Source organism: Chiloscyllium plagiosum, chromosome 1 (assembly GCF_004010195.1).
Source record: "Chiloscyllium plagiosum isolate BGI_BamShark_2017 chromosome 1, ASM401019v2, whole genome shotgun sequence".
In the NCBI taxonomy this organism is placed as follows: domain Eukaryota; kingdom Metazoa; phylum Chordata; class Chondrichthyes; order Orectolobiformes; family Hemiscylliidae; genus Chiloscyllium; species Chiloscyllium plagiosum.
Genome location: NC_057710.1, coordinates 137,681,405 through 137,700,436, shown reverse-complemented (window position 1 = coordinate 137,700,436; position 19,032 = coordinate 137,681,405). Strand labels below are relative to the sequence as shown.

The following is a 19,032-nucleotide window of genomic DNA, read 5'->3' as shown; positions in this document are numbered from 1 at the left end:
AGATGAGGAGAGAGATTGTGGTGTTAATGTACTTAGATCCCTCAAAGTTGCCACCCAGATTGATAGGGCTGTTAAGAAGGCATAAGGTGTGTTAGCTTTCATTACTAGAGGGATCAAGTTTCAGAACCATGTGGTAATGCTGCAGCTGTACAAAACTCTGGTGTGGCCGCACTTGGAATATTGTGTGCAATTCTGATCACTGTATTACAGGAGGATGTGGAAGCTTTGGAAAGGGTTCAGAGGAGATTTATTAGGATGTTGCCTAGTATGGACGGAAGGTCTTACGAGGAAAGGTTGAGGGACTTGAGGCTGTTTTTGTTAGAGAGAAGAAGGTAGAGAGGAGACTTAATTGAGACATGTAAGATAATCAGAGGGTTGGATCGGGTGGACAGTGAGAGCCTTTTTCCTAGGATGGTGATTAATAGCACGAGAGGACATAGTTTTAAATTGAGGGGTGATAGATATAGGACAGATGTAAGAGGTAGTTTCTTTACTCAGAGAAGTAGGGGCGCGGAATGCCCTGCCTGCAACAGTTGCAGACTTGTCAACTTTACGGGCATTTAAATGGTCATTGGATTGGCATATGGACGAGAATGGAACCGTGTAGGTTAGATGGGCTTCAGATTTGTTTCACAGGGCGGTGCAACATTGCGGGCAGAAGGGCCTGTACTGTGATGTAATGTTTATGTTCTAAAGTGTGTGCGCCTCATGGTAGAGGTCACATGACGACAACAGCAAAAGAAGGATATTTGTACATCATTGCATTTCAATCCAAACAAGTTTCATCTCAACTATTAATGATGGTCTTCCACATCTCCACTGCAACACTGTCTTCTTCAACTCAGGACATGATGTTGCCTCATCCTAATTTCTGCGCACCCAACCTCAAGGGTTTTGAGACAGAATAAAAATACTGTCCTGGTGTTAAACACGACTGAACTTCTGACCAAATTTGGTTCTGCAGCTCTTTTTAGCCTCACCCATCCACACCTTTAGCCTTCTCAGAAATATCAGGGCTATTTTGTTTGATTCAGCTTTGTGTTTACTGATTCATTGTAGTTAAAACTATTTGAATACCAGCCTTTTTCCTGCAAGTGATTGTTCATTGTTATAAAATGATTTTCCAGATTACTGAATGAGTGGCTGCTGGATATTAATGCAAAAATCTTTAATTACAGCTGCTTGCACCAGAGTGTTATTTATATCTAACCAGTCTGTTGTACCAATAATTATCTGATTTGATAGAGAGGAAACAGCCCTAATATGTGGGACAAAAAACATTAATTATAAATTTAATTATATTTAGCACACAGTGAAGCAAGTTCAACTCATGCATTACTATTATAGCATAAGTCACAGAGAGGCTAGAATGTGATGTTAGAGATAGCGGACAGTCCCTGAAAGGCCAAGGTAAGCTCTTAAGCTGAAATGCTGACTTAGCCTGCAATAAGCATAGGTCGCTACCTTGGCACATGAGTTGAAGTCATTGCTGGAACTTCAGTTTGAACAAAGAACAAAGTATAGCACAAGAGCAGGTCCTTTGGCTAATTGCAACCACACCGATACATGTGTGTGATTTTTAACCCGATACACAATGTTCTTCTAAACTAAAAACCTTCTGACTCTATGCAGTCTGCATAATTCCCTGCTTATTCATATATCCGTCAAGATAACTCTTAAACATTGCTATTGCATCTGCTTCTTCCACCTCTGGCAGTGCATTCCAAATACTTACCACCCTCTGTGTAAAACATCTCTCTCACGTCTCTTTTAAAATTACCCCCCTTTACCTTAAACCTATGTCCCCAAATTATTGAAATTTCAAACTTGGGAAAGAGATTCTGACTTTCCATTTTATCCATGCCTCCCATAATTTTGTACATTTCAACCAGGTTTTTCCTCTTCCTTCAACATTCAAGTGAAAATAGAACAAGTTTGTCCAATATCTCCTCATAGCTAACTAGGCAAACTAAAAAAAACATTTCTGTACCTTCTCCAATGTAATCAGAACTGTACACAATACAGCTCTAACATGACTAGCCAATTTTTATACAGTATGCCCAGACTGAGGAAGGCAAAATTCCCATGTGCCTTCTTGACCATCTTATCCATTTCTGTTGCCACTTTCAGGGAACAGTGAACCTGTACACCTAGATCCCTCTATAAGTTGATGCTAATAAGGATTCTGCCATTTATTGTATGCTTCTCTCCTGCAATAGATAGAGTCATAGAGATATACAGCACGGAAACAGACCCTTCGGTCCAACTCACCCATGCCGACCAGATATCCCAACCTAATCTAGTCCCACTTGCCAGCATCCGGCCCATATCCCTCTAATTCCTTCCTATTCATATACCCATCCAGATGACTTTTAAATGTTGCAACTGTACTAGCCTCTATCACTTTCTATGGCAGCTCATTCCGTGCACGTACCATCCTTTGCGTGAAAAAGTTGCCTCTTAGTTCTGGACTTACCCCAGCCCAGGGAAAAGACTTTGTCTATTTATCCTATCCATGCCCCTCATGATTTTATAAACCTCTATAAGGTCACCCCTCAATCTCCGACGCTTCAGGAAAAATAGCCCCAGCCTATTCAGCCTCTCCCTATACCTCAAATCCTCCAAACCTGGCAACATCCTTGTAAATCTTTTCTGAACCCTTTCAAGTTTCACAACATCCTACCAATAGAAAGGAGGCCAGAATTGCACACAGTATTCCAAAAGTGGACTTAAAGAAACTTTTCTTAAGTAAAATGTAGCTCACATATGAGTCATTGAGCACAGAAACAGACCCCTAACTCGTCCATGTTGACCAATTGTCCAAAACTAAACTAGCTCACCATGCTAGCATTTGACACATATTCCTCTAAACATTTCCTATTCATGTACCTTTCCAAATGCCTTTTAAAAGTTAAAACTGTACCCGGACCCACGACTTCTTCTGGTAGTTCAATTGACATATGAACCAGCTTCTGTGTGAAAACATTGACTTGTGTGATCATATAGGACATGTTTTTATAGTTTCTTATGGTCTTGGGCAGATCAGTTGCTGTACCAAGCTGAGATGCATCCAGATAGAATGCTTTCTATGGTGCATCTGTTTGTATGCTTTTTTCTGTTCTATTACCTGTGATCTGAATGCTCTTGTACATTCTGATCTGCCTGAACTATATGCAAAACAGAACTTTTCACTGTATTTGGGTACATTTCACACCAATAAATAAAATCATTCATCTCAGGGATCAGTCAAGTGAACTGTCTCTGAACTGCTTCCAACACATTCATGTCCTTCCTCACAAATAGGCAACCAAAACTACAGTGTACTCTAGCTGTGGTCCCATCAGTGCCCTCTACAGCCTCAGCAAAATATTCCTACCCTTAAATTACTCTTGCAGTAAACACAAACAAACCATTTATCATGCTAATTATTTACTGTATCTGCACACTGAGATTAAACTGAGACACCCAGATGTATTTTACAATATTGCAATTTTAAAATATACTTTTCTATTCTTCCTGCTAAAGGAACTAGGTCAAAATGTCCCACATACTTCATGTACAACATTTTGCCCACTCAGTTAAACTAAACTCCTTATATACGTCATCCTATCAATTTTTACTTTGCCATCTATTCAGTGATGCAAATGATTAATGAATGTCAACACCTTCAGAAACACCATGTATTTCCTCTTGCACAGCACTTCATAGTTGCTAGCATTAAAATTTCTCTGCTATTGTTTGGCCAATTCATCTTATGATCTGGATGTAAGGTTGCTCAAAACTTGCCACCATCTTATGACTTAAGATTACCTTCAAACTTGACCAACCATTTCTGCTTCCAAGTGATATTTGCAAACTGGAAACAGTACGGCCCCAAGCACTGAATCTTGAGGCAAGTAACTCTTTCCAGTATGATTTAACTCTCCTGATAAAGCATTATTTTTGACTCCAACTAACCATTCCTACAATGTTCCCTTAGAATCCTACAGCTTTGATTTTAACACAAGCCTGTAACATGGAACATAAAGATCAATCTTTTCTGTTTAGTTTCTATTAACACATGCTGAACATACAAGAGAGAGGATAAATAGGTCGACAGTGCAACACAGAAAACAAAATAAAATCAAATAAAAGTGACTTTTAGTTGACTAGATACATAATGACTTTCCTAATTATGTGACTTTCATAAAAGCTACCAAGTGGAAACACCCATTTAGTCCAACCATTCTCTGAAGTTTACCAATCAACACATGTAAAGTCTTTTTTTTTGGAAAGCTTACAATTCTGAAAGCACAAAGATTGCACATTTATTAGCAAGAGCATACATTGCAAGGAAATGCAATCCATTATGTACCTGTTCTGCATGTCCCGTATACTATGGCTTGGACTGAAAACACAAAAATCAAAGCTAAAAGTTTAATGAAGTTTTAGGTGTTTAAAAATCCAAATTTTTTACTATTTCCAAGAGACAAAATTGGACTTGACGACCACACAGGCCCAATTTAGTACTGTGCAGTATTTTAAAACCATTTTCCGCAGGGGGCAGGGGAGTGAAGAAGGGGTTCACTATTGGAGGAATAAAATAGGAAGGCCACAGATACGTTTCCTTACTCTACGATCAACAAAACCCAAAATTTTGCAATATCTTCCAGAAGTACATCGAGTTCAAAACAAATCTCTGAATAAGCAGTACAAATGCCATGCAACTGCTGATGGGCTCTGGATTACTCTCTCCACCGCCACAACTTTATGATGCAGGGGAATGTACCCTGACCACGGGACTTGTAATTCGAGAATGATCAAGTTGCGACAAACAAGACAACCCAGCCACTGCCGCCATCTTGTTTTGACGCATCTTTTTAAAAAAAAAGTATTTTTCAATCAAGTTACATAAGGAAACTGGGGGCAAATGCAGTAACATATTTCATATGAGAGCTCTTATCATTTGTCAAGGGTGGTCTCTGCAGCATAAACTTTATTATATAAGTAACATTATCATCTTATAATTAATTTAGTTGACTTTGTACAAAAGTGTTTTGGGGAGAGCAGATGAAGCATTATGTTACATGATAACAATAATGTATTACTGTGGTTACTGTGGTTAACTGTATATTTGAAATGTTTTAGTGAATTTTTAAAAAACTTGATTAATTAGGTAATTGTAAGCATATTCTTGATCTAATATGTTTAATACTTTACTACTGTTCTCTGTTTCAAAAGCTTTAATATTTTAGTGCAACTGATGACACTCAAGAAATCTCAAAGCACTTCACAAACAATTTGTTGACAACAAGATCATAAGCATCATCTAATTATTTCATTACTAAATGATTAATGCTATTTTCTGTTTGTTATGCATAAAGCAATGTTGTTTATTAACTATTTGTATTCCAATTTGATACCCACGACATCAAATGCCGAAGTATTGTTTAAGTTTAAGCTGTAGTTGTTATGGTTTGCAGTCAACATATAGATATCATTATATGACTTTCTGATATGACAAGGAAGGCTTCACTCAGTAGTTCTGCATTCTCATTGAATTTGAGCTCACTTTACCAATTTCCAATCTGAACTTGTTACTAAAGATCACTCAGTGCCTCAACTGGATAGCAGTATCAGGTACTTTCACAACTACATTCATCACCAACAAATTAAGATAATACAATCCAGTTAAGGGTGAATTTCAGTCATTGATATTTTTAATCAACCTGTTCAGAGATGTTATGACACACCTCTGGAGCAGATAGGACTTGAATATAGGATTCCCAGCAAAGGGGTATGGACACTATCACTGTTCAACAAGGGCCCTTTTTATAAAAACATGCCCTGTGTAACAGAAACAACTGTTGTATTCTGCTGAATCTCAGGATGGAAAACGGGACTGAATTTTTCTGTTCTCAGTACAGATTCCAGCGTCTGCAGTAATTTGTCCTAAATTGAAAAAAGGACTTCAGTTCGTCAGTCTGACAATCTCCCAAATAAACAATCACCATAGGAAATGACATCACCAACGCAAGGAAATCTAAACACGTAAATGAAAAGCAGGCCATACCACCAGTGCTTCACCAGAGGCTCACTGATGATGTTACCTAGTATGGTAACAAAATGTCTGAAAACAAACCTTCCAGCTCAGTGAGCAAACTTACATCCAGAACAATTTCTGTTGACTTGAATTGCAATTATTTTTAATAAACCTATTTAGACATGCTGTGGCAGGCCTTTGAGGTGGGTGGGACTTGAACCTGGGCTTTCTAGCTCAGAGGTAAGAACATTACCATTGTGCCACAACACACTTAAATTGTAGTCATAGATATTTTCTAATCAACTTGTTCAGAGATGTTATTACATAGCAGGTGGAACTTGAACCCAGCCCTCCTGGCTCAGAGATAGGGACATGACCACTGCACCACAACAGTCCCTACTAAAGTATAGCTATACACTGAATTACATTTGTGATCTTTATAATACTATTTCTTAAATAATTGTCAGAAGCATTTGTTATTCAAATTGTTTTGTAACCCTGGCAATCCCCATTCCTGATGAAGAACTCCAGCCCGAAACGTTGACTCTCCTGCTCCTCGGATGCTGCCTGACCTGCTGTGCTTTTCCAGCAATACACTCTCAACTCTGATCTCCAGCATCTGCAGACCTCACTGCCTCCTAATAGCTTAGTACAGTCAGTTCTTCTATAACACGATGATTGTGTTCTTGTGCAACCCTTCATTACAGAAAAATCGCTTTGAAAAACAGCGCTTAAAGTGTTGGCACTCTAATCGCATTACAGCCAACATCCGTTTTAAAAGTTCATGTTGTAAAAATAGCATTCCCAATGTGTCAATCGCGTTACAGCGAATTTATGTTTCTGAAATGTGCGTTATAATAGAATGATCTGTACATCAAAACTCAATGTCTAAATTTGAGTAGTGACAATTGTGAATTATACTTAATAAATAGCTGTTATTCTCTGATTTCCATATGGTTTGGTAGAACACCAAGATTGATTAGCAAAAGTATATATATATATAAATATATATATGGGCATGTCAGCCTTTTATTTTTGCACTACTGCAGAAAAGTGTTAGCTTAGGTTATGAGCCAAGCAGACTGCTTGGGAGACAGTACCTACAATGAACTGAAGTTTCTGGGTCTGAATGGTTATGGAAATGGGATTATTAGCCTCTGAAATTGGCTTATTTTCCAAGAATGAGAAGCCAGATTGGGCTTGTTCCTTCACAGTGCAGTTGAGATTGGAAATGTGTGTCAGAATTGGTCTTTCTTCATCCATCAGTATTGTGCAGTAGTCCCAACTTAACTGTCATGTTATGTACCAAGACAGAATATTGTCCATGATCAGATAACTGTTTCTTTAAACTATGCCTTGAAACAGTGTTACATTACAAAGTAGAGTGCAGAAGAAGATGGTGTTCTCTATGAATGCCATTTTACACAACACAGAATAGAGTCACAATAGATGTCAATTTGTGTCTGCTTTTGCAATGGTTGAATGCGAAACATATCATACTGTGTGTAAATGAGCACAATAACACTTTACCTTCTTCTTTCTGTAAGATTTGTTATCTTCCCCAAAACATTTAAAAAAAAAATGTTTATTGGCATTATATCCCTGGAAAAGATGTGTTGGTTTTACATACTGAGCAAATACCTAAGGGTTCATTTTGGTCTTTGATTGGATAAAAAAACAAATTTAGGATGAAATGTGGGTTACATTTCCCAAATAGAAGGCCAGAAAATGGAATGGACGATTCAATTATCTTTATAATTAGCTGAGAGCAGTAATCACATGGTGTTAAGTCAGCTGAAGTGGAATGTGAAAGGTCAATGTACTTGTTAAGTGAGCAAAGTCATTAACAAGTGAAGGAATCAGGCTGTAGCCCCATTGAATTAAGTGAGAATGAGAGGAGTCACGTATCATTACTTCTTCCCCACATATACCTAGCATAACAGACAATGCAGGAGCTGGAAAGGAGTGTTCTCTTCACAACCACAGTAAACCAGGAAGAAAGAAGTAATTTCCCAAGAGGACCAACAATCATCCCGAATTGCTAAGACACACATCTAGCACAAATACATGTGGATTTTTTTTCTCTCCCTGTGGTTTCATTATCTTTCTCAAATTCTAGGTTTTCTGCATTTCATAATAATATTAGGTCAAGGAATGCTTTGTCAGAATGTGGATACTCAGAATATATTTGGAACAGCGTAAAGCATTTTGTAAAATGCACTATGTTGTGACAGCTGTTTAGTTTGTCTCTGATCTACATATTTCTAACATCTGTGTATTAACTTTACATGATCAGAATGTAGAGAAAGCAAATGAGAGATGGATTTTATGACAGAAATGTATGTTATTTTTAATTTCTTTAATTTTCTTCAAGTTAAATTCACCATTGCTGGAAAGCTAGTCAGAAACTGCACTGGTAGAAGCTCAGGCTAAACATTAGGCTGCAGAGCTGTATTGTGGAATTTTCACCTTATATTCTTTCTGAGCAAGCTTCTTACCAGAATTGCATGATTAGTGAATTCACATTTTGATTACAATTGGCTGAGCAAATTCCTTGCTCTAAATGGAGACTATAAATGGGTTAAAGGTCAACCCTTTAGCTCAGTGACAAGAGGTCTACTTCACTGGATTTGTGTTTTGAAAAACCTCTTGTAAGACCATATCTTTTTATATTTCATATATATAATTATGACATTTCTCAGGCACATCAGTATCTGGGCTAAGACTAATTTGTTAATGTATGCTTCGAGTGACTCCAGGGTAAGATGGAGTGCAAACACTCTCAAATCACATCAAATGTTAATGATGATAGTCTGAGTGGTTCTTTCAATGGTACACAACAGCAATAATCTTTTGTTTAGGTACTACTCTATCAGTGGAGAATTTTCCTCCTAATTCCCATTTGATCTGTTATCTTTTTTGCTGGGTTCCTTAATGTATAATTAATTAAATGATTTCAAGGGCAGTCACTCTCTGGAATTCAGCTCTGCTGTGCATGTTTGGACAAAGGCTCAGGAAAATGGAACCGTAACTAAGCATCAGTAAGCAGGATAGTGCTGAGTAAGTGCTGCTTCACAGTAATGATGCCTTTCATCACTCTGATGCAATGGTGAACTGATGGGTTGGTATGTAACTGGATTTGGTTTGTCCTGCTTATTGGGGACTGGGCATATTTGGGCAATTTTCCATATTTTCAGGCATATGCTTGTGTTGTAGCTGTACTGGAACAACTCGGCTAGGAATGCAACTAATTCTGGAGCACAAGTATTCAATATTATTGGTGCAAGGTTTTCAGAGACTATAGCTTTTTCTGTATCCAAAGGCTGTAGCAATATCTTGGTACCATATGGGTGCAATCAACTGATTGAAGACTGATATCTGTAAGATTGTGAACTACTAATCCAGAAATTCAGCTAATGTTTTGGGGACCAGGATTCCAATCCTGTCATGGCAAATGGTGGAACTTGATTTCAGTCAAAAAAATCTGGAGTTAGGAATCTACTGAAGGCCATGAAATCCTCACCTTATCTGGATTACATTTGACTCCAGACCCACAGCAATGTGGATGATGCTCAATCCTCACCATGAAATGGCCTAGCAAGCCATTCAGTTTGTGACCATGCTCTAACTTTAAAAAAAAAAATTGTCCTGGGTTTTTTTTGAAGAGAGTTTGTAAAGGCAGAAGTGCTAAACTGGCTACTGAAAATGGCTTTAAGAAAATAAACTCAGGAGGCCTTTAGGTTCATTTTAAAACAGTTGTTACAATGGAAGTGGAATGGCCAGCGCTCACAGAGGGCCCCAGAAGGGTTCGAAGCATCAGTAAATGATTCCTAGCTGCTACTTTCTCTGAAATCTCTTTTAATGTTGTTTCCTCCTGGATTGGAGAACTGCATGTAAGAATCTGTGCCTGAATTTACCTTTTTGCTGAGAGATGTGATTATGGGATATTACTATATTGGAATGGTTAATTAGTAACAAGTATCGTATATATTATTCAGTTAAGTTTTCCAATAGTTAATTTATTCTTAATTCCTCTTTCTTTTGTTTGTATTTTAACCATAGTGTTTAAATAAATTGTGTTTTGTTTCACGTTGAATAATTTGACCATTCGCATGCACTTCAAATCTTTCTTTAAAATACAAAAAAGTTAGGGTCTAGGCTACCTTTTTAAAATATTTTGAGAGGGTCTGGTCTGGTCCATAACAAGTTGTATCAATAGCTACAAAGTCTCACATAGACTGCAGTGATTCAAAAAGACAGCTCTCCACTACCTTTTCAAGAGCAACTAGGAATGGGCAATAAATGCTGACCAGCCAGGGGTACCCACTTCCCATGAGTGAATAAAAATAGAGCTGCAGTTGAGAATTTATCTCCCAACCTCAGGACAAATAATATTCATGAAAGAGCATGATTTAACAAAGACCAGCATAGATGCGAATCCATAGATAATTTCCATAGTGGAGAAATATGCCTCTGCATATTTAAAATCAGAATTCTTTCAGAGTTATTATTGGGATTGTTGATAAAGCTTTGTCAGATTTATTACAGTCAAAAAGAAGATTTTGACTCGGAGAATAACGTTCAGATGATGAATAAGCGAAGACCCAGACGTAGCTCAGATCAATATTAACAGAAACCAACCAACTTTCCTTACAGGGGACGAGCAGAACCAAATCAGTTTTTAAGTTGCAAAAATAGCATGCGAGAAAGTAGTATAATGATTAAGACAATCTCCAGATAATAAGATTCTGTCAGTACCAAGGAGCAAAGAAATCTCAAGGAAAGCATTGCCCAGGCACTAAAAGGAAATGCTCTTTCTATAAACAATGTCACTTCCAGACAATGTGCCAAAGTAGGGCACTGTCACAGCATAGCAATAAATCAAATAGCTAGGTGCATAAAGAAGCTCATGAAGTTCAAGAACAAAATGAATTGAAGAGAATCCAACAGTATTCCGTGGGAAAAGTGATCTAGATTTAGCTTTTTGGCAATTGGATGTATACGTCAAAGAGTATTTCATTATTTTAAGCTTGTTACAAAAATGAGTCAGACTATACTGTAAGATAGTGTACCATGATTGATGAAACACTGGTTATAACATAGAGCAGCATAACCACTTGATCCAGATTAAGATTGAAATAAATGCTATAATCAATTCTACAACACAACAACTTATGTATACTTCATAATCACAAATTCTTATTCTTGAACATAAATCTATATTTTAAACTGAATCTTCTCCAAATGTCAGAAATCATCAAGTTAGTTAAAGTCAAGAAACCATTGATCAAGTCACAGCTAGTCATAAACAGTTGCTCAGAGGACAGCATAGGACTCCTTGGATTCATGTTGGAATAAAACAGGAGGCAGAATCTCTTGAGATCTATTTGGCATAAGACATTTGTTTAATATGGGACTATGCTGGAGTGACAGAAATGTTTTTGCCTGCTATCAACGTTGAAGGGAGTCCAGATTTCAAGAATTAGCAAGACTTCTGAGACAATCAGTAAATTTCAGAAGTAAATCTGTACCAATATGTAGCCACCCTGAAATAGCTTCACAGATGTCAGTATCTCATCACCAAGTCACGCTTTATTTACATGTGGAGAGTCCCTGGCACTGATCCAATTCCCTCAAAGCCATTTCTCAGAGTGAACAGGATGTCTGACACTCCTGTTTATATCTGTCAGCCCAGACCCCCTGATTAGATCAGATTAACAGCCCCAATCAGGGAATTCATATTCCATGATGCCCACCTGGCTGACCTCATTACGATCACTACATAACTGACATGAGTTAACTGACAAATCTTTAACTCATGAAATTAGAAAAGCAACACGGCTTGGTAAAAAAAACAGATTTAAATCATATATTAGATACGGAGGACACCAAAGATTCAGCAGAATATCTTATTACCTTTTTCTTTCCAGGAGAGATCATCAGCATGTAGGGACTTCATCTATTTTTCTCACTTTTTGGTGGAACTGCGGTCAGGTTAGAAGTGAACTTTCAACAGTTGTAAAAGACAAGTAAATAAATGCAAATGTTTGCTCCTGACGATTGAAAGATAATGCAAATGAATTACTACACTAATAGACAATAGGTGCAGGAGTAGGCCATTCTTCCCTTCAAGCCTGCACCACCATTCAATATGATCATGGCTGATCATCCTTAATCAGTAGTCTGTTCCTGCCTTATCTCCATAACCCTTGATTCCACAATCCTTGAGAGCTCTATCCAACTCTTTCTTAAATAGATCCAGAGACTGGGCCTCCACTGCCCTCTGGGGCAGAGCATTCCACACAGCCTCCACTCTCTGAGTGAAGAAGTGTCTCCTCATCTCTGTCCTAAATGGTCTACCCCGTATTTTTAAACTGTGTCCTCTGGTTCGGCACTCACCCATCAGCGGAAACATGTTTCCTGCCTCAATTGAAAGGGACTTTCAGACCTCACACTTCAGAATTTAGGAACAGAATCAAAGTCACTTGTCTTCAATCCAGAGATCGACCACTCCTCTTAACAGAACACATTCTGTGAGAATAGTAGAACATTTGGACTGCCTTAATTTGTCAAGGCAGGGCCTTCGGGGAAAATAAGGTAGCTGGAAGTATACATTTGTGCTCATAACTAGAATTTAGCAGAACAGAAAATAAAAGCTTGGAGGAAGATGTTGTGTAAGGATCTGAAAGTATGAATGATGACTTAAGCATTACCTTCAATGATGATGTAATTGAGGTCAAGGCATTATTCCTGCTGCACTCATGAGTTACAATTTGCCAACTTGAAAACTTCCATTTCAACATCCACCAATAATTTATTTTGCTTTAAAAGTGTTCTCCCTACAATACACCAGGGTCTTCCTGCTGTAGGTTAGTGGTTCACACTTATTAAAGGCAATCCCTGTTGAATTTATTCATACTTAAAGAGCAATGAAAGGCGAGAGCCTTTTTAATCTGGACATTTCCGATTTATCCAAGTTAGTTTCTAATTTGGTTAAAATGTATATATACAAATCATATTTTGATTATGTATACAATAGGGTCACATCATTGCACTTACAGGTTTATTTTGATATACTATAGAGGAAATTATATAACTACATCAAATCACACCATGTACCTTGTATAACATGTGGAGGCAAGGTTAATTAATACTTTGCCTGTAAGGTCACAAGTTACTAATGTGATGTGACAAAAGGAGGACATTGAGATAAAAATGTGATGTTAAATTTGCTTTGCTTTTAATGATTTCAGAACCATTTCTAATCTGTTGGCTGTCACTGACTGCGTGCATTATTCATGCAAATAATATAGCTTAAATAATATGTTTAAAGCTGTAGTTCAATTCAAAAGTTGCTTTCGCAACTTGCATCAAGAGTGCATTTATAAGAATATCTCAGAAAAGTAGTTGGAGAATTGTTTGCAAGTGCACAGCATCCAGATTTTATATGATGTAGGATCTCTGCTGGAAACATCAGAGATAATTTATCCATGTATAGAAGAAGAATTTCCTTTCTACCACTTCTGCCAGTTTGTACGCAGAAATGATCTTTATTAAATTTATCTTTCTGGTAATGTTAAACTTTCTGCCTACTCAAGGAAATCCTGTGTATATTTTGCTTTGTGCCGATGCCAAATCAAGTTTTCTTTGTTAAAATTAGGGATATCTATGCATAAGGGTTCTTACTGATGTGCAGGAACTTGAGAACTTTTACATTAATTTGAAATGTTTTGAAAACATTGGTGAAAATATCCATTCAAAGCATTTAAAAATAACCCTATACACATTTATAAAGTGCACAGGATCTCCAGGCTTGCAACTCACTGGAGGTAAATTTTGCATAAAATGTCAAACTGAAGAGACATGAGAAAACCTGTGCCAAGGAGCATTGTTCCACTTTAGGTGAGATTGGATTCTGTTACTATACACCCCGAATGAATAGATGTTCTCCCAATGCCACACCCAATTTCGGTGAAGGAATGGAAACATTTCATATTGATGCAAATAGCCATTTTAGCCTCCTACATCAGCTCTTGAGAAGTTTTGCTTCTTGCTGGAAATCCACCTTGAAAGTTCCAGGCAATATTCTCATCCGTGCTTCAAAGCAAAGTGAAAATCTCAGCAAAACAACAGAATGACTATGATTTATTAGTACAGTGAATGCTGCTATGTGTTACTAAGAGGTTCCTTCTATAATATTACAATTAGCATTACCTGGACCAATGCAGAATGATGCTATTACAGCAAGAATGCAGATCAGACTCACATAAGGCATCCAGGATACTTTGTTCTACGGAATAAGTATATAACTTCATGTTAGATAACGTAGTGGACATCAGTCAATTGTTAAGTCACAAAGTTTCTTTAATCTTTGAAAGGAATTACTGTACAATATTACCTTCAAAAATGGGAATACTGGCACTTGGCAAAATTAATGTTGGTAATGTCCTAACTTAATGTCCCCAGTTTAAACATACATTGGTTTGGGGAAAGTCTTGATTTTTACTATTTTGATAAAAATCAAGATGAATCTTATTGAGGCTGTCATCATTTGAAGATCCAAACATGGATAAATCAAGCAGCCATATTGTAGACAGAATCTGTGGAGGAATGATTACAATTATTTGCTCTTTTGTTACACCGTTTGAAATGCTAAAATGTCTCTAATAAACTTTTAGAACCAATTGTCATTTTTGAATGGTTCTTGTTGTAAATGCACTTGATCATAGTAATGATTTGTGCAGTGCAGTATTATGTTCCTTCTAACAATATCTGTTGTGTTCTGACACCTTTAAGGATGAATGTTCACCACCATTTATTCCTTTGATTCTAGGCTCCTGAACTATAATGTCAATTTATGAATTGATTAATAGATAATTACTTCAATTATATTTTGAAATTCTTTGTCAGTGTAACAAATAATCATACATAGTGAATCATTGAAACTTCTTTATCAGAGTGTGACATGAATCATACATTATGGACTGTCATCACAAACATTGTGTGCAATGTTCCCAGCTCAGTCAGGGAGCACAAGCCAGGAAGAAAGTAAAGAAGTGCAAAGAAATAGTGTGACACGGTGACTCAGTGGTTAGCACTCGACCTCACAGCAGAAGGGACCTGGGTTCGATTTCAGCTTTGGGAGACTGTATGGAATTTGCACAATCCCCCGCGCCCCCCTCCCCTCCCCCCCCCCCCGTCCCCCCCCGTGTCCGCATGGGTTTCCTCCAGGTGCTCTGGTTTCCTCCCACAGAATTAGCCATGGGAAATTGTCTGTAGTGTGCTGACTAGGTGGGTTTTTAAAAAAAAGTGGGATTATGGGTTTTGGGGATAGGATGATCATCAGCGGGTCGGTGCGGACTCAATGGGCCCAATAGCCTCCTAATGCAGTGTAGGAATTCTATGAATCGAAGTCATTCCATCTCTCCTGAGCAGCTTGGTGGTGAAATCAATAACTGAAGCGGAAAAACACTTGAAGTGCCTTGGCCTCCATAGTTAAAGGATGACACTGAGGTGGGCAACCCCGTGAGCTAAATCTTTTAGATAGTCTTCAGCAAAAGTAACTTGTTGCCATTTCATTGAGGAGACTTGAGCATTTGTATAACGGTGCTAACTTTTCTTTCGTGTGAAGTTACACAGGGTCAGGAGATGCATACGTTTTGAAGGCTGATAGACTATTGAGGAACAGCTGCAGTGGCCTTCAGCCCAGTAGTCTGAGTGACAGAAACTGCACGGAAAGTAGAAGCTGTGGCATGCGACACCGCAACATACAGCTGAATCGATCTGGTCACAGGACAGCATCATGAAGATGCTACCTCCTATACAGGGTCTATAAGCCTTAGGTCAACAGCATGGCTCTCTCAGAGCAGCAGGGCCTCTGAAGCCTGCTGCTCTCGTATCAAAACCGTGTGCCTTGGAGGAAGCCTCAAGGTGAGTTGAGCACCCATTGCCTGTGGCAGTCAAGATGACTGTAGTTCTCAATTTTCTTTGCTCAGCTACCGATGCTTGCAGGATCTCACAATCTGCTGCTCCTCATAGCAGCTTCAGCCAGATCGTTTGTACCTTGCTTGGCATGGCATCATCGTACATTATCCTTGATGTGAAAGTTGTCAGTCATGCCCAGAAGGCTGAAGACTTTGCCACACTCCTCTTTTGCCACAGACTTCAATAGGACCAGGATTTAATTGTGTGCACTTATGTAGTGATTAACAGTCTATCACAACGAATGGCCTGAGTCAACAGGGATTCTAATCTTTTAATGAGCAGTTCGTGTTTGCCCTCCACAAAAGGAACTGGAAGGCATCCACCTTTCCAGGGAGCTTTTAGAGCTCTCTCATTCTTTAGCAGTGACTGATATCTCAGCTCTTCACTCTAACACACAACCTTGCTACATGGAGATGAGGGGTAACAGTTGAAATCTGGCCATGATTGTCTGAAAAGGTAATTCCAGTGTCTTGCCCAGTGTGACACTCTCCTTTGCTATGGCCTGACAAGGATCTCCTCCATGGTAGTGGGGTACAATGCCTCATTGATCCTGACATTTCAAAGTGGAGTGGGTCTAGTACTTGAGGAAGTGGGAGGTACACCCAGCTTCCTCTGATGACTTACAAACATCTCAAGGTTCCAATGATATGTCCTGCCACAAGAGAAGTTCATAGCACCCTCATTCGGGCAGGTTTCAATTGCGAGAAGTCCATTCAGCATTGTACTTGTGCCATTCAGAACCAAGTGTAGCTGCACCTAATAACTCCCCACCATGAATAAGTCAAAATGCTACCAAGAACAGCCACTTCCCATCTGCTACTGCCATTCAAGAGTCTCCTGTCACTCTGCTATTTTCACCCATCTGGGGTCAATATAGGATGGGAGATAAACAACATCATGACACTTACTAGCAATGCATACTTGAAGTGTACATTTTCCATTTGATACGAAGTTTGAAATTGGTACTCACACCCAGACAACTGAATTTGTAATGCTAAAACCACTCGGAATTCTCTCTGACAGTGTTGCCTCTGAGCCATCAGCAGAGCTGGAGGCAGCCAGTTCAGTTCAGCAGAAGATATTCAGTCCATTTCTCTGTCCACAGATGCTGCTAGACCTGCTGAGTTTCCCCAGTGTTCTCTGCACTGGTCTTTGATCCATGCCTCGATGAGATGCCATGGAGATGACCTCTCAGATGTGGAGCCTGTGAATACTCTGTCAAAAGGCGATCCCACTTTCATCAGTGCAGGGACAGCTCAGTCATTCAGAATGGGTGGCTACTTCAGGAAACCTAAGGAAATGGTTGTGATCACATGCCTTCACTAGAGGCCCCACCCCCTTGTCCCTGTCTCCCTTTATCATCCCAGGGACGGCCTGCAATTGCCTGTTCACCAACAGTGGGTGATTGGCTGCATTGACAACAGTGAGACTGTACAATACAATCATGGTTACTGCCATGGTATGAAGCTACTGTTGAACACCTACATCCACACATTGGTCTGTTACAAATGGCTATCGATGAGACTGAGGAATCTCTTGCAATGGGGTGACCATGCATTCAAAAGCCTGAGATGTAATTGTGTTATAGCTCTGACAGACTCCTCCACATTGCCAGTGGAAACTCTGACAGATATATCGTTGCTGTTGTAAGAGTACTCACTTTGTGTGTATCACCTGAGGCTTAGTGTCTTCCTGAGGTCAATGGAGATGGTGGTGTCTTTGGGTCTACGATGGTGGCTTGTCATAGCTGTCTTTTACCTGCCAGAAGTTGCTGCTGCTGGCTTGTTAAGTGCTTTTCACCTTATGTTCCCAATTCTATTGGAGGGGCATGACCCTACAATGTGCGGTTAAGAGTGTGTACGAATCAAGAGTCTTAATTTGCTCACTTTGAATTAGTCACATAGTGAGCTTAAAACCCTACAACAAGGAAAGATGCGTGATAATCTGTATCATTCAACCATCATGTTATGCAAGGAAGTCAAAGGGATCAAAGGAAAATTTGCATTTATACAGTGCCTTTCACTTCATTTGGATGTCCCAGAGTGCTTTACAGTCAACAAAACATTTTTAAAGTGTAGTCATTATTGCAATATAGGGGACAAAGCAGCAGATTTGAGCATGTGGCTTCCATATTGTACTACTGATCAGATGATTTTGTTTTGCGATGTTGCTTTGAGCGACAAACATTGTTCTGGACACCAGAGATAACTCTTCACAATGGTGCAATGAGACCTGAAAGGGCAGACAGGGTGTCAGTTTAGTATCTTGTTTGTAACATTACACTGCTGTACCAGAGTGTCAGCCTGGACTTTTACTCTCAAATTCTGGCATTGGACTTCAACCCACAGCCTCTGACGCAGAGCTGAGATTCTACCAACTGAGTCTCAGACAACATACCATTGCTTAATAGGTTGCCCAGGAAACATGACAGAATCTGAATTTAGTTTGGTACAAACGCAGCATTCTGTGTTTTTCGATAAAATCAACAGTGTTTGCTGTCAAAGTGTCCAGTGTGCCATCAGAAGTGAAGTTTTTATCTTTCAAAGTCTCTAGCTGCGATTTATAAATGCCCCAGTAAGTTGCACATACATTTGACAAAGAAAGGTGGCAGTATTTCAAGAGGACATCACAAGGTACGGCGAGTCTTTTGGAAAGGGGTTGGGGTTGAGTTTGCACAAAGTAAATTAACCCAAAACACGCATTCATGTTTGTGTGCAATTGTGTATGTGTTTGTGTGCAATTGTGTTTGTGTGCGATTGTATTTGTGTGTTTGTGTGTGATTGCATTTGTGTGTTTGTGTGCGATTGTGTGAGCTTGCGTGCGATTGTGTTTGTGTGTTTGTGTGCGATTGTGTTTGTATTTGTGTGTTTGTGTGCGATTGTGTTTGTGTGTGCGGTTGTGTTTGTGTGTGATTGTGTTTGTGTGCAATTGTGTTTATGTGTTTGTGTATGATTATGGTTGTATGTGATTGTGTTTGTGTATGTGAGTGTGATTGCATTTGTGTTTATGTGCGATTGTGCTTGTGT

The 19,032-nt window shown here is 38.9% G+C and overlaps 1 protein-coding gene across 8 annotated transcripts in view; it reads right to left on the bottom strand.

Moving 5' to 3' along the window:
* slc2a9l2 (solute carrier family 2 member 9, like 2) overlaps positions 1 to 19,032 on the bottom strand; it is a 368,855-nt gene that overhangs the window by 70,429 nt on the left and 279,394 nt on the right. For 5 of the 8 annotated variants that reach the window (XR_006312845.1, XM_043698097.1, XM_043698089.1 and 2 more), the window contains one exon: positions 14,237 to 14,312. The exons of 2 other annotated variants lie outside the window; for them this stretch is intronic. Coding sequence is in view for 5 of the 6 variants with exons in the window: in XM_043698097.1 (XP_043554032.1) it covers positions 14,237 to 14,312 (76 nt within the window). In the remaining variant the exon portion in view is untranslated. Of the gene's footprint in view, positions 1 to 14,236; positions 14,313 to 15,262; positions 18,239 to 19,032 lie in introns of those variants that run through there. One more of the 8 variants, XM_043698133.1, reaches the window with a different exon arrangement.